The sequence below is a fragment of the Globicephala melas genome, chromosome 7 (assembly GCF_963455315.2).
Source record: "Globicephala melas chromosome 7, mGloMel1.2, whole genome shotgun sequence".
Taxonomy (NCBI): Eukaryota; Metazoa; Chordata; class Mammalia; order Artiodactyla; family Delphinidae; genus Globicephala; species Globicephala melas.
In genome coordinates this window covers 85486304-85499905 of record NC_083320.1, presented here as the reverse complement: position 1 = coordinate 85499905, position 13602 = coordinate 85486304, and the positions used below count along the sequence as shown (strand labels likewise).

The 13602-nt window shown below is 36.4% G+C and overlaps 1 protein-coding gene across 23 annotated transcripts in view; it reads right to left on the bottom strand.

Annotated features, from left to right (window-relative positions):
• Nucleotides 1-13602, bottom strand: part of GTDC1 (glycosyltransferase like domain containing 1) — a 492727-nt gene that overhangs the window by 384970 nt on the left and 94155 nt on the right. For 16 of the 23 annotated variants that reach the window (XR_009564645.2, XR_009564636.1, XR_009564640.1 and 13 more), the window contains one exon: nt 367-570. Coding sequence is in view for 11 of the 23 variants with exons in the window: in XM_070045996.1 (XP_069902097.1) it covers nt 367-545 (179 nt within the window). In the remaining 12 variants the exon portion in view is untranslated. Of the gene's footprint in view, nt 1-366; nt 571-7175; nt 7403-13602 lie in introns of those variants that run through there. The other 7 variants (XM_070045999.1, XM_070045997.1, XM_070046003.1 and 4 more) reach the window with 3 other exon arrangements.

Sequence of the window (13602 nt, the reverse complement as noted above, 5' to 3'; positions counted from 1 at the left end):
CCCTAAAACAGCATACTCACTAAAAGAGGCATGGGAGGTTATGGAAGCAAAAACCAAATGTGCACAGGATCAACTCTCATCTCAGGCCAAAAAATGTCATCATACACCCACACGTGCATGTGATAAAAGCACAAGACAAATGAGAAAAGGCATGCAGGCTCTAAATGAATCCACTTTCCTACCGACCAGGTGTCCTCAGAGTACAAATGTAGTCGGCTGCTCTGTTGTCGCTAAAGGAATAGCTACTGTAGTCATTCTGACCAATTCCATAGTTGAAGGAAATCTCACAGAGGCCAACAGAGAAGCAACCTCCTTAGAACAAGTACATTTAAAACAGGCTGGAGACGCAGCCTGGGCTCTAATTACCTGTAATGCTCACTGGCAGGAATATTCTGAGAGAAGTACAAAGCCGACGTCCGTGCTCTCCAGTGCCATTTCTTTGCAGGAAGGGTATAAAGAACACAGTGTTCTAACTCTTCTTGAAGCAGATCCACCAGTTGTTTATGGGACCCTCCATAGAATGCCTCAATGATGAGAATACTCATTGGCCCTTTCAAATCTTCACAGATTCTAGATATTAAGCAAAAAAAATTTTGTATAAATATTTTCAAATAAATATGTTAAAATATTATACACAGAAAACAAATAAAGTCGTTTACAGACAAATTACTTTTTTAAATAGGTTTGTCCTGCTTTTTTAAAAAGTATATAACACTTGAGGTTTGTACTTTGGAATCAATATTTTTATACCATTCATGTTAATAAGAGGAAATAAAGATGCTTTATTTTTCTGATTTCTGTTTTTTCATGTCTTAAGATTACTTCCACAATGACTCAGTTTTTTCCCCTACCCAGGAAGTTTAAAGTTCTCTCCCGCTGTGATCACTCACTTCCTGGCTGGAACGGCTATGACCCTGACTCAGTAACCTCAGCACTGGCTTGGCCTAGAGCTCTATCTAGACTTGGACAGTCACTGAACTCCTGTCCTAACTAACACTTTCACTCCAAGAGCCCTTCATTTGCATGGGCCTTTCCAGTTCAGGAATTCTCTGATTCTGGAACTCTCATATTAATCCATCTTTAAATTCATCAGCTACCAATGCCTCCAACGAATCCATATTTAGAAGACAGCACACTCATATTCAAATCTCTATTCTCTAGTGTTAAAAATCTTTAGGATACAATTTCTTGAGACGCTTGACCACTTCCTCAGTATTGTCAATATCCCACCCCCAAAGGAAGACCGAAAAAGTAGGGTAAAGCTGTATGCTTGTGAACCAGCAAAGTTTCTACAACCTTACTTTAAACAACAAAGGCATTAAGAGCGATAAAGTAACATTACTATTAAAGATGTGGTAAAACTGTCACCACAGAGAATCGGCTGTCAAGCAACTTTTTACTTTAATAGTATCACTATTGTTGAAGTGCTCAGTGAGATAAAAATATATCTACGAATGTAAAAACTTTTATATATTTCAAATTATATGCTATTTCCTGTAAGAAGTAAATAAGAAATATCACTTGGTACATAACAACTACATCGTTTAAAAATATTCCAGATGTTTGAATTCTCCTTTATGACTTAAGTAAACACCACTCGTTCAGCAAGCATATTGCTTTCCCTAATAATGTTGTTCCACAAAATTATTAGTCTCAAAAACTCAGTGATGCTCCTAACTAAGAAAACTGTGCTTCACCTTGCTCAGTCAAAGCAATGCCTGCTTAAATTGCCTTTCAAAGCAAAATGTCTCAAACGGTTCTCAAAGAAATGACTGAAGTGAAAAAAGCTTATTTCTTGATGTCTTAAATCTTCCAATAAGCATTTTTGGGGAAAAGATACAAACACATACTTCACTTATCTGTAAAATAGGAAGCAGTGCTCCTCAGGTGGAAAAAGTATGAGTCCTGGGGTCAGGGAGATACAGGTTTGAAGCTCAGCTCTGTCATGTCCTAGCTGTAGGGCCTTGGACAAGCTACCTAACATTGTAGGACTTAGTCTCACCTTCTCTAAAATGGGGATAAAAGCACTAACCTCAGAGGTGTGATGTGAAGATAAAACTGAAGCATAGCAGCTGACAAACAGAAATAAGGTATTTTGCCCCTCCCATTATTAGGATAAACCACCTTACTTAAGGAGTAAAGATAGAATCCTCCAGCATTTTAAAAGCAGTTCTTTTCAAACACAGCTCCTTATTCACCAAGGAAAGGTGGGAAAAGTAGATATACACATGCATTTGAAAGGCAGTGGGTGTTACCCATTCCCCATCAGCAGACTGTATTTCAAATACAAATTTGAGAGTACTGCAGATTTTGTGGGCAAGAAGTAAGCTCAGAGACTGCGCTATGCAGCTCGATTTTTTCAGGCTGGCTGGTGACTTCAACTTTATAATGCTGTATTCAGTAAGTTAACAAAACAGCCTCCAGGTTTAACAAAATGGTAGCCAGTAACCCTTCAAATGAAGGAAACTTCTAGAAAGCAAATGAAAAACTAGTGAAAGGCAATTTTGAAAATTATATCAAAGGTTTCAAGAAAAAATAAAAGCAGTTTAACGCTAATTTGCTTACTGCCTCACATGACAGATATCTGCTATCTTGCTTTATTTCCTCTGACCTAACCACACTAAGGTGTATACGCCGTGTATATGTTTAAAAGGTCTCTAAAAGGTTCTTATAAAAATGACCTGAGATATTTCCCCAAGTGATGGAATGTGATATAAACCACTCTAGAGAATATTCCACTCATATATAACCTCAAAGAAAGCAACATTAATATTTGGAAAAAAACAAGCTTTCTGATTCTTCATTGCTCTGCCCTTTTCCATGATTAATCTAGAGCACGTACCATGCCCTATAGTTACAGATGTTTCTTATGGGTCTGAATCATGAGTTATCTGCAAACTATCAGCCACTGTGGAGGCAGTACGTGTAGGTGCTGCTGTAGATTCAAGACACTCACTAAGCAGAACTGAACACCAAGCGTGTGGGAGGTTGAAAAATAGAAAAGCGGAAAAAAGATTATAGTTATACTAGATTTCCACCCCTTTAATAGCTCAGTAAGAAGAGTGAAATGTACAGGTTTGAACTAGCGTTTACTTGAGCATTCTTCTAGTGGCCAACGGGTGTGCCTGCATTTGGGGTATTTTTCTAGGGAGAGTAACTATGTCCTACCACCTCTGAAAACTATACTTAGTGGCTTTGATTCATGGAAATTTGTTCTGCTTGTTTTGTGGAGACAGACATATCCTGGCAGTTCCCCCTTTTACTTCTACTGCAACTTTTGCAGCAAGAAGAAATTTTGTTCTTCCCCTATAGTCTTCTTTAAGCACAACCTGGAAGAAAGATGATTCCCACTAGGTGCAAGCAAAAGAGGGGAACCTGATTTTTAAATATAAGATTCAAACCAAATGTCATTACAGCACATTAAAGAACTGCTCAAATAATACTTTCACTGTGCTTCATTGAGCTTTGTTTTAGAAAACACTGCTGGAAACATGAGCAGGAGTTGGGAAAAAAAAAAAAAGACACTGTTAAAAAGGATTTTTGCTGTTACACTGGAATTTACTAAAAGATAAAGGGAGTACACCATTTGCCCATTTTAGCAGTAATCCCAGAAAACTGAAGATGGTCACCTGGCATAATAGATTCTCAGGAGCACGCCAGGTAAATACAGACATTTTGCACCACTAGCAATGGCTACTGGAGAGTGAGTGTTTTGGAGCAGCAGTAACAGGGCCTCAACACTGAAAGTCCTCACTCCAGAGAAGGACAGGGTCTCCTCCACGGCAGGAAGCTGCGGCCAGGTGTTTGCCAAAAGATGCTGGGTGAGCCTACATGCAGCCAAATGTCTTACATAGGTGCCTGGATTTATGAATCTGTTAAGGCATTAGCACATGTACCACCACAGACCTTAAGCCCTGAAACAATTAAACGGAGTAAGTATATTAGAATTAGGGGTATGGCATTTTAAAAGGAAGAAACAAACAAACAAAACTTCCCACATTGGAGAATAAACACCAAACAGAAAGCCCACGTCCTTTCTACATGACACTAGAATGATGATATTTTACGAGTAAATGGCCAATCCATTCAAACTCCCTAAAAGAGCATAAAAAATGTTTCAGATAAATTTTTATCAGCTTTTAAGTTTTTCTGCTTAAACAAGTAAGCTTTAGTTTTAAAAAACCTCATTTCTTCAGCATTTTTTATTCCCCAGTGACACCAATGAGAACCTGCTACACTATTAAAGCTTTATGAAAGTTTAATTCATTATCAATACTATGATTTAATGATACGTGGTTAAATGCTAAACATTAATTTAGCAATATAAAAAGAGTCAAAGTGATAGCTAGGACATAGGAATGTTAAACCACTTCAAGTTCTATTTAAGATTACCAGAGGTCAAAATGATCTATTGGAGAATTATCTGCCTTCCAAAAATGTACATTTACAATTAAGAGGGAATATAAGGTGAAAAATCACAATAGTATTTCATATAAATATTTTGACCAAAATGAAAAGATGCCATTAGAGTCATCTCAATTAAAAATGAGTAATGCATTATTGATAAGATCACCAAGAACAAAAGTAGCCTGAAACCAATGCTGTGAATATTTTTAAATTTATATTAAAACTTTTGTCATCGTACCTGCATTTATTTTAAGCTTGACCCAGTTTCTTTATTCCTTGAGCCATGATCATTTTCAAGGTGAACTACATTTTTGTCTACCTCCTCCAGCAGTTATAACTGCTGTGGTAGTTCAGTTTTTTGTTTTTAAACAGTATAGCTAAAGGAAATTTGCCATATGCCACTGATTTATTGAAAAAGATGTGCTAAGTATAAATATCTCATGTGAATTTTTAAAAACTGAAGCTAAGTCACATTAGAAACCCATAATTAGCCCTCATATATGATGTCAATGCAGTTACCTATAATATTCAAATAATTTTCCAACAAAATACCAAGTAATAATTTTAAATTAGAGGACGTGTTGTATTAATATATTCCACAGACACCTTACTGCTATTAGTTGTAGGAAGGTATGGTTTCAGTGATGATGGTTTTAACGATTTTAATCCCACACACATGAGAAATTGATTTCACAGGCTAATCCACACATGGCTTGATACCTTAAACTTCAATCAATTGCTGAAAATATATTTTCTATTTGCCTATATACAGTACTTGGAAAGTTGAGCTTGGCAGAGCAAAAACAGAAAGCTTAAACACAAAATGGTGTAAATTGAGGAAAGCAGAATTTGAGTAGGATTTCCCGACAGGTCATCAGAGGTTTACCTAGTATTTCCTAACTGACCCTTTCCCCTCTTCCCTTCTGAACCTCCAACCACCAACTCCAACACACCCAGGTTCTACTTAAAAAGCAACCAATAACCCAGCAGAGTAAAATAGGGCAGTACTGAGAAAAGTTCGTATTACCTTCCAGCCCACTCACTTATTTTAATGATTCATCAGGGAAACCCCAGTTGTTAAAATATACCTGAAATCTCATTAAACAAAAAAAAAAACCAAGCATGAAAAGATTTCTGCTTTGAAACATGTTGTCATTGATTCCCCTAACAGAACCTATTAAGGGTAAATGTGTAGTAAAAATATATTTTGCTGAAAAAGTTTCTTCAAAGTACTAAAATACATTCTATTATGACATGGGGGGGAAAAGAGACAAGGATAAACAGATCCTATGAAAAAGTTATTATAAAAAATTTCATAAAAATCATGCATAGCAAATACATCCTAACCCCTAAAGCTTCAATGTAATCTCTGAAGACTGATAAATAATCTAACATTGAATGCAGTGCAATAAACTTGCAATCCTAAAACTACAGGCATTCACAATATTATACACAAATAAAGAAAGTCTGACCAATAGTAAGGCATGAAATTGGATTCCTGAGCATTAATTTGAATTGAAGATAACATACAACAGAAACTGATCATTATTCCATTTGATTATGGGGCATACAACCTAACATTTATGACAACTTGTATACTACTGTGTACTTAAATAGCAACATTTTTTTTTTAATCTTGGATTCATACTGAAAAAGATGTAGCACTGTAATATTCTATTCCCCCGCAAGGCTATGGATATTCTAATTTCATCAACTCTGACTTTTGTTTCCTGCTGTGATAACTAAGAAGTGAGGACTTATGCACCAAAACCAAGATTTGGTAAGAAGACTTATATGCCACACTATTTGTGAGACAATTTAAAGCTATTTTCAAATGTGCTGTTCCAAATATATGATTTGCAATGACCTTTTAACACGTGCTCTTTTTAAAACTACAGTCATATATGCATATATGGCTATTTAATTTTCCCTGACAAATATTTTCATTCTTTCTCGATTTGGGATTTAACTTTCTGCTTAAAAATATCCATCACTTATGCCATGACTTGAATTAATACAAAGTCTTCGTTATAACTATCAGTTCAGTATCAAATGCAAATTCGACAAATACCTACATGTACCGACAGTATGACATCATTCACTTGTTTTCAAATATGCATAATTTCCACAAACAACTAGATATATATATATGTATATATATATAAAACAAATTCATTACCTTACATTTTGTAAAGTAAAATTCCATATTAATAGCAAAATTATAACTGAAAATTTTTCTCTTAGTGTACTGCTTTAAATCCACAGACAAATAAAATATTAACCCTCTTTCAATTTTTCATTGCTATCATTTTCATGAATAATTTTAAACTATAAAAGTGCAATGAATTAGTTCTACTGAATACTAAAAATATTTTCAATTTGCTGACATTTTAAAATGTGGCAGTGTATTTATGAATCAATTGGAGATTTTATACCAGAAAATTATCTCATCACTCATTTGAACTATTGCATTACCCTTTTAACTAGGTCTCCATGCTACCATGCAATCCAGTTCCCATCACACCATTCTCCATAATCCAGCCACAAATTATCTTACAAAATGCAAATCTGATCATGAAGTGACACGCTCAAAAACCTTCCATATCTCCATCACCTAAGGACAAAACCCAAGGCGCTACACATGGCAGTTAAGACCTTCCTTTTCTGGCCTATTCCCTTCCTTTCACTACAGCCTTGCTTCCCCTTCTCTGACTTCAATCCTCTTCCCCCACTTCCCCAGGATCATCATAGTAATACCAAGTACTCACACTCACATGTGTGTATTTTACACTTCTGTGACTTCACACCTTTATCTCTTTTCCGTCAGCCTTTTCTTCAAGTTCACCTGATGAAATTTTCTTAAAATTTCTGCATGTGAATCACCAACTCCAAGAAGCCTTTCCCAGAACTCCTCTTAAACATGACTTCTTTTCTACTCTGTACAGTAGCATTTTACTTGTTTCACTCTATTTCCATGTTCTGCTTCCCTGTGGGGCTGCAAAAAATTTGGAGGATGAGGATCATGTCATTATTTTCCTGGGAGTTATCCCAGCATCTGCTGGGATAGCATCTGCTATATAGTGGATGTCACTAAGTTTTTTGTAGAGTTGAACTGAAGATCAGGAGGAAATGGGAAGTTGATTCTGCCCTTAAAGAAGTAACACTGCTTTCACCTGAACACAGGTCCTGAGCAAACCAGTGTCAGGCAGCACTATACTTGCTACTAGTGATTTCCCATTATTCCTGAAGCCTAAACCAAATCAAGCAGCTAGTATATCTGAACACATTTTTTTTGTTGTTCTTTTGATTTTTTGCAATACGCGGGCCTCTCACCGTTGTGGCCTCTCCCGTTGCGGAGCACAGGCTCCGGACGCGCAGGCTCAGCAGCCATGGCTCACGGGACCAGCCACTCCGCGGCATGTGGGATCTTCCCAGACCGGGGCACGAACCCATGTCCCCTGCATCGGCAGGCGGACTCTCAACCACTGCGCCACCAGGGAAGCCCCTGAACACATTTTATACTCTCTTTCAAATACTTATTCTTTTTTCTTACTGTTCACTGAATTTACTGAAATGAATAAATTATTTTCATGTAGATGCGTGTTTGTCTTAACCTACTAATGCAACAGAAGTAACAGTGATTAAAGATGTGGGAGAAACACCATAAGCAACTGAATTCTAGGCCAAAGCAAGTTTCACGGCCTAAGAGAATATCTCTGAGATCCATGAATTTTGAAAATCACCTACCGTTTTTTTATTCTGTTTGATCTATCGTCATCCTAGTTTAATACTAGAAGTGGAAGTAGGATAAGTAACCAATTCCCTCACCATCAATCTGGAGATCCCATTCCACATTTAGTAATTAGGCTTTTATTCAACAGGGAAGAAAAAAAGGCATTTTTAAGTACTTTCTGCCAACAATTATGCATTTTATAAAAGTTTGACAAGATAAATAATGTATTTGCTTTCTCAAGATGGCATTTCTCCAAGTTTTCCACCTTCCTGAAATGGGCTGCAAATCAGCTTCAGTGGGAGAAAATAGGGCTATCTGACCCATTCGGATATGGACCCCTAAGTGGAGAAGCCAGGGTGAATCACAGAATCATAGATGGCAGGAAGGCTGGTGCCACTGTTCGATCACTTCTCTTTTATAGAAGAAGAAATAGAGACTACTGGCATCAAAGAATAAGTGACAGAGCAAGGTTTAAACCCAGGGTTTCTAACCCCATATTCACATATCTTTCCATTATGCTTCATTCCAGGCACCTGATATGACCTGAGTAGAAGGCACCTCCATTTCCTAGTCTTTGTAGTTTTTGGATTGAATATCAATATTTAATAATTATTACTACGTAATGGTATATATTGCAGTATAAATGTATATGCATGTGGAATGTAAATGTCACTATAAGATGATAGATACATTTATTGCATATTACATTTAATAAGAACTCCCAATAGTTTGTAAATCTAGGACATCAGTGGTATAAGTCACACAAAACTGAACACCAAATGGTTAGGATCACAAAACTCAAACTTTTGTGACTTCTTCCTGAGTCCTGTATAATCATCCCTCCCCTCACCTCACAACCCTTATCCTTCATCCCCCAGCTCTAGACTGGCAATTTTTTGATAGGATAATAGGATGGACAAAAGACAATATCCAAGATTCATATAGCAAGAAAGGTGTGGAGGGGGAGGGGAGGAGGTCAGCCATAGGGCTATACTCAGTCTATTTCATAATTAGCTACAGTCACCATCAAACAAAGTTCGGGTCCCCTTGATGTAACAATCTGTAGTACTTCTCAGTACTTACCCCTTGTAGACTATATTTACATGAGTGATTACATAATACCCATTTCCTCCCCTGAATATTAAGTTCCATGAGGAAACTGACCAGGTCTGCTTGATTATCACTATACCCCCAGCACGTAGCAAACAAAAGGTGTTCAACAAATGTGCATTGAGTCTATAAACACATAAAACCCTTTAGCAATGGCCTCGACAATTTCTTTCTAATTCATCCAAGACCTTTATTATTATCAACCACAAATAATCACCCCTTACTACCACTAAGTACTATTTACTCTCATGGACAGAACTTAATGCACACTTTCTATCACCATCTAAATATAACAGGTGGCATCTTATTGTATTCAAAAGGACACACCTCATTCTAAGGAAAACAGTTCTGCCAACAGCCCTGCTGTGGTGTTTGGAAATCATGTTTCATACCATGGCCAACTACCTTCTCTGACCTGACTGGACCCTGTAAGAATATTTAACCAAAGGACAGTCAAGTCTATAACCTGGAAGGATTCAACCGGTTTAATCATTAGACTGACATTTTTTATTAGACAGAAGCATTATCTTGCTACCCTACATGGACTTCTATGCCAAATTTTAACTCAGACCTAGCTTGTGCAAGGTAATTATAAATATATACACCAAACAAATTTAAAACAAAATGACTAACAGATTCTTAACTACCCTGGCACTAGTGCATCTCACTCAAACATCTTTTAAGAACTTAATACGTATTAACTAAAAAAAAATTATTGAAAAGTTTCCCTCTCCAAGTGGGAGGCACATGTCACATTTTCAGTTAATTCTGAAACAAAGATAGCAAAGTTACACTAACACTCAAGCATTCTCAATGTCCTATTTGAAGTGCAGCAAACCAAGCAAACATGGGTGGCATTCCCTTGATGAGTTGAAATAAATGTCACCAAGTATAACGTTCTGGATTTACTCACTTCCAGTGAAAAATAAAAAGGACATAATCTCACAACTCAATCTGTTTATCAGTGAGGGAAATCAACTTAAAAGAACTGCAAAATCAGGGGGCAAAATAGTATCAGGTAAACAGTTGGGAGAAGAAAAAGAAATTTCCATAGAGGAGCAGAGGGCCAGAAACAGAAATCCTTAGTACTGATGTTAGATATCTTTAATATTTTAAAATTCATTTTATATCAGTGAAAGTCACCCTGCAGTAACATATTTTTTAAATGGTGTTAGGAAGCATGAAGTGAAGCCAGTATTAGAATCTGTCCTTTAAGATCAATAAAACCATAAAGATGTATCAATTAAAATATTTAGTGTCACTTCTCTCATCTCCAAAGTTCCACATGAATATAGAAATTTATTAGAAGTAGCATTAGTTAAAAGTGCGTTTTCTTCTATTTATTTATTGTAACAGGTCTTTTTCTAGTTGCCATATATTTTTCAAGCATCTTCTGATTTGCCAGTAGTCTAAGACATTTATTGGTGGTTTAAGAAGTCATCTCTAGATACAGTCTAGGGATTGTTACTGATAAATTTTTAAAAGCCCAAAAACCCAGTTTAGACCAGGACTGAGTAAATCTGGGGCTAATAGACGTGGTAATGAGAGCTGTATCACTATTTTTAAATATCACAAGGGGCATATCATTAGCTACTCACTATTATAAGAGAAAGAGTCAGTCTGATAATAATAGACTGGGATTTTAATATCCTGAAGATATTTAGGAATAAGCCTATTGAGTAATGTAAAGGAATTACACAGACAAGGGTATATAATTTCTAGAAGGTCTACTATTCTCCATAGTTTTGCACAGGCTGGCCCATATCATCTGACACACAAGTTTCCACTAAAAGAAGATAAGAAGCAATAGCTCAAAGTTCCCAGATTGCAGCAAGCACTATGACTTTTATCTATCTAGTGGCCTTGCTTGCCACTATTATCTCTTTATCAAATGGTTTTTCAAGGAGACATTCCAATAATACAAATATTTGGTCTAATGAGGCAAACCCTACAGCACAGAGTATTCTTTGCAAACTACTCAAAGCCGCACTCTGCATCCTCGCTATCTCTTAAGGAAATAATTTCACAGTTTGCAAACAGTGTGTTCAAACAGAGTAAGGTTGCTTAGGAGTTAATTAATTCCCCCTTGCATCTCTACTGGCATATATGTGTTCCATATTTGGGACCGTAAGTCTCTCTACTGGATTAATTAGCATACAAAGTTAACAAACAGCCTGAATCACTGTTGAGAGAGATAATAACTTAAACTCCTAAAACTAGCTATATAACATCCTGTATTTCATATAATGGTCGTTCAACTGATTTTAGTAGGACTGAATGAAGTAAAGAAATACTTTGCTTCCACTTATTATCGCTCTTGCTCAATGCTCTAATGTCCCTTTTCCTGCCTTGTTTCTAAACTTTACTTGCAAGAACTAAATTTAAAATATCAGATAAACTCCTTCAGATTGTTCAGGCGCAATGTGTTACCTCTCCTGGGAGTACCTGTAGGAGACAAAGGAGTGACAGGTGATGGTGAAATTTCAGCCATCTGCAAAGTACAGTTGATCCTTGAAGAACAAGAGGAAGAGGGGGGTTAATCCATGTATAATTTATAGTAAGTTCCTTCCAATGTGTGAATCCAACCCACCACAGACCCTAGAGTACTGTAGTATTTACTACTGAAAACTATCCCAGTATATGCAGACCCATGCAGTTCAAACCTGAGTTGTTCAAGGGTTAATTGTAGATGAGAATAGTTGTGAATTAAAAGGAGCCTTCTCAAGTCCTGCAAACACAGCCTGAAGGCTGCTACCTACTCTACTAATGCATAAGGCTAGATCTGCTTGAAAGTATTAAAATGTCCTATCACATTTGAACATAATACAAAAGGTTTGAAAACTATGCATATCTTTTGATTCAACAATAATACTTCTAACAATTAACTCTGGAACTTGTCAAGAATCTTTCTTAAAGTCTTTGCCCCAAATTGAAAACAATCAAAATATCAAAAAAAAAAAAAAAAAAAAAAAGGATTTCTTATGATCAAATGATCAGTGATCAAAAATCATAATGAAGACTGTTTACTGGCATGGGAAAATGTCTCTACTATTGTGTGACTGCATGAAATGAATGTATTAAAATATATGACGGAATGACTAGATAAACGAGAGAGTGCACATGCACACAGGTAGATATAAATAATCATTTATGGTAGAATTATGAGTGATTTTGTTTTTCTCTTTGTACTTCATTTTATTCTTCAAGTTATCTTCACTGAATATGTTTCAACTTAAAAGAAACTATAAATTTTTCTTAACTTTAGGGAAGGAGGCCAAATCATTTGAAATAACAAACTACTTCCCAATTACTGAAGGCTTACTCCCCTTCAGGAGATTGCAAGTGGTTTTCAAATTATTTTAACTGCTATTGCTATAAGGAAACTTATTAAAAAATAATCATCAAGGGTTAAACTAATGCAGCTAGGGTTAGTCACAAACACTATAATTTGATTTTGCAAATACTGCTTGCCTAATACATGAAATAAAAGTAATACTCAATTAATTTAAAAATGTACTCGAGGGACTTCCCTGGTAGCACAGTGGTTAAGAATCCGCCTGCCAATGCGGGGGACACGGGTTCGAGCCCTGGTCCGGGAGGATCCCACATGCCGCGGAGCAACTAAGCCCGTGCGCCACAACTACTGAGCCTGCGCTCTAGAGCCTGCGAGCCACAACTACTGAGCCTGTGAGCCACAACTACTGAAGCCTGCACGCCCTAGAGCCCACGCACCGCAAGGCAGAGTAGCCCCCGCTCCACGCAACTAGAGAAAGTCCGCATGCAGCAACAGACCCAACACAGCCAAAAATAAATAATTTTTAAAAAATGTACTCTAATTATTAAATAATTATAAACAGATCAAGATCTTTATTTACTATATATAAGAAATCTGGAGCTGTACTTTGACAGATCGTGTTAAGAACTAAAATATTATTTTGGTACTTATGGTTTTGAATAGGAACATGGGTAAGTATAGCACAAACTCAAAGTTTTAAAGTTCAAGTGAAATGTCAAAATTAATTGGAGCCGTAAATAATTAGGTATGCATCTTGAAATAAGGGGAAATATTTAATTAAGGTGAATAAAATTGAAAGAACTTCTAGTTTCACACTTAATTTCCAAAGTGTCTGTATTAAGAAAGAAGAAAAATGTTATTGCATTATCATCCATATGTGTTACACATGTTTGAAAAAAGAAAGAGACTCATTGGCTATCCAACTACTAGAGACACCGTCCTGCAACATTAAAAGACTGTCTCCTCTCATAACCACTCAGATCGTTCCTATATTTAGATACATGCAATAGATGAATGGATACTCAATAAATATTCACTGGATACTTGATAAAGTTGA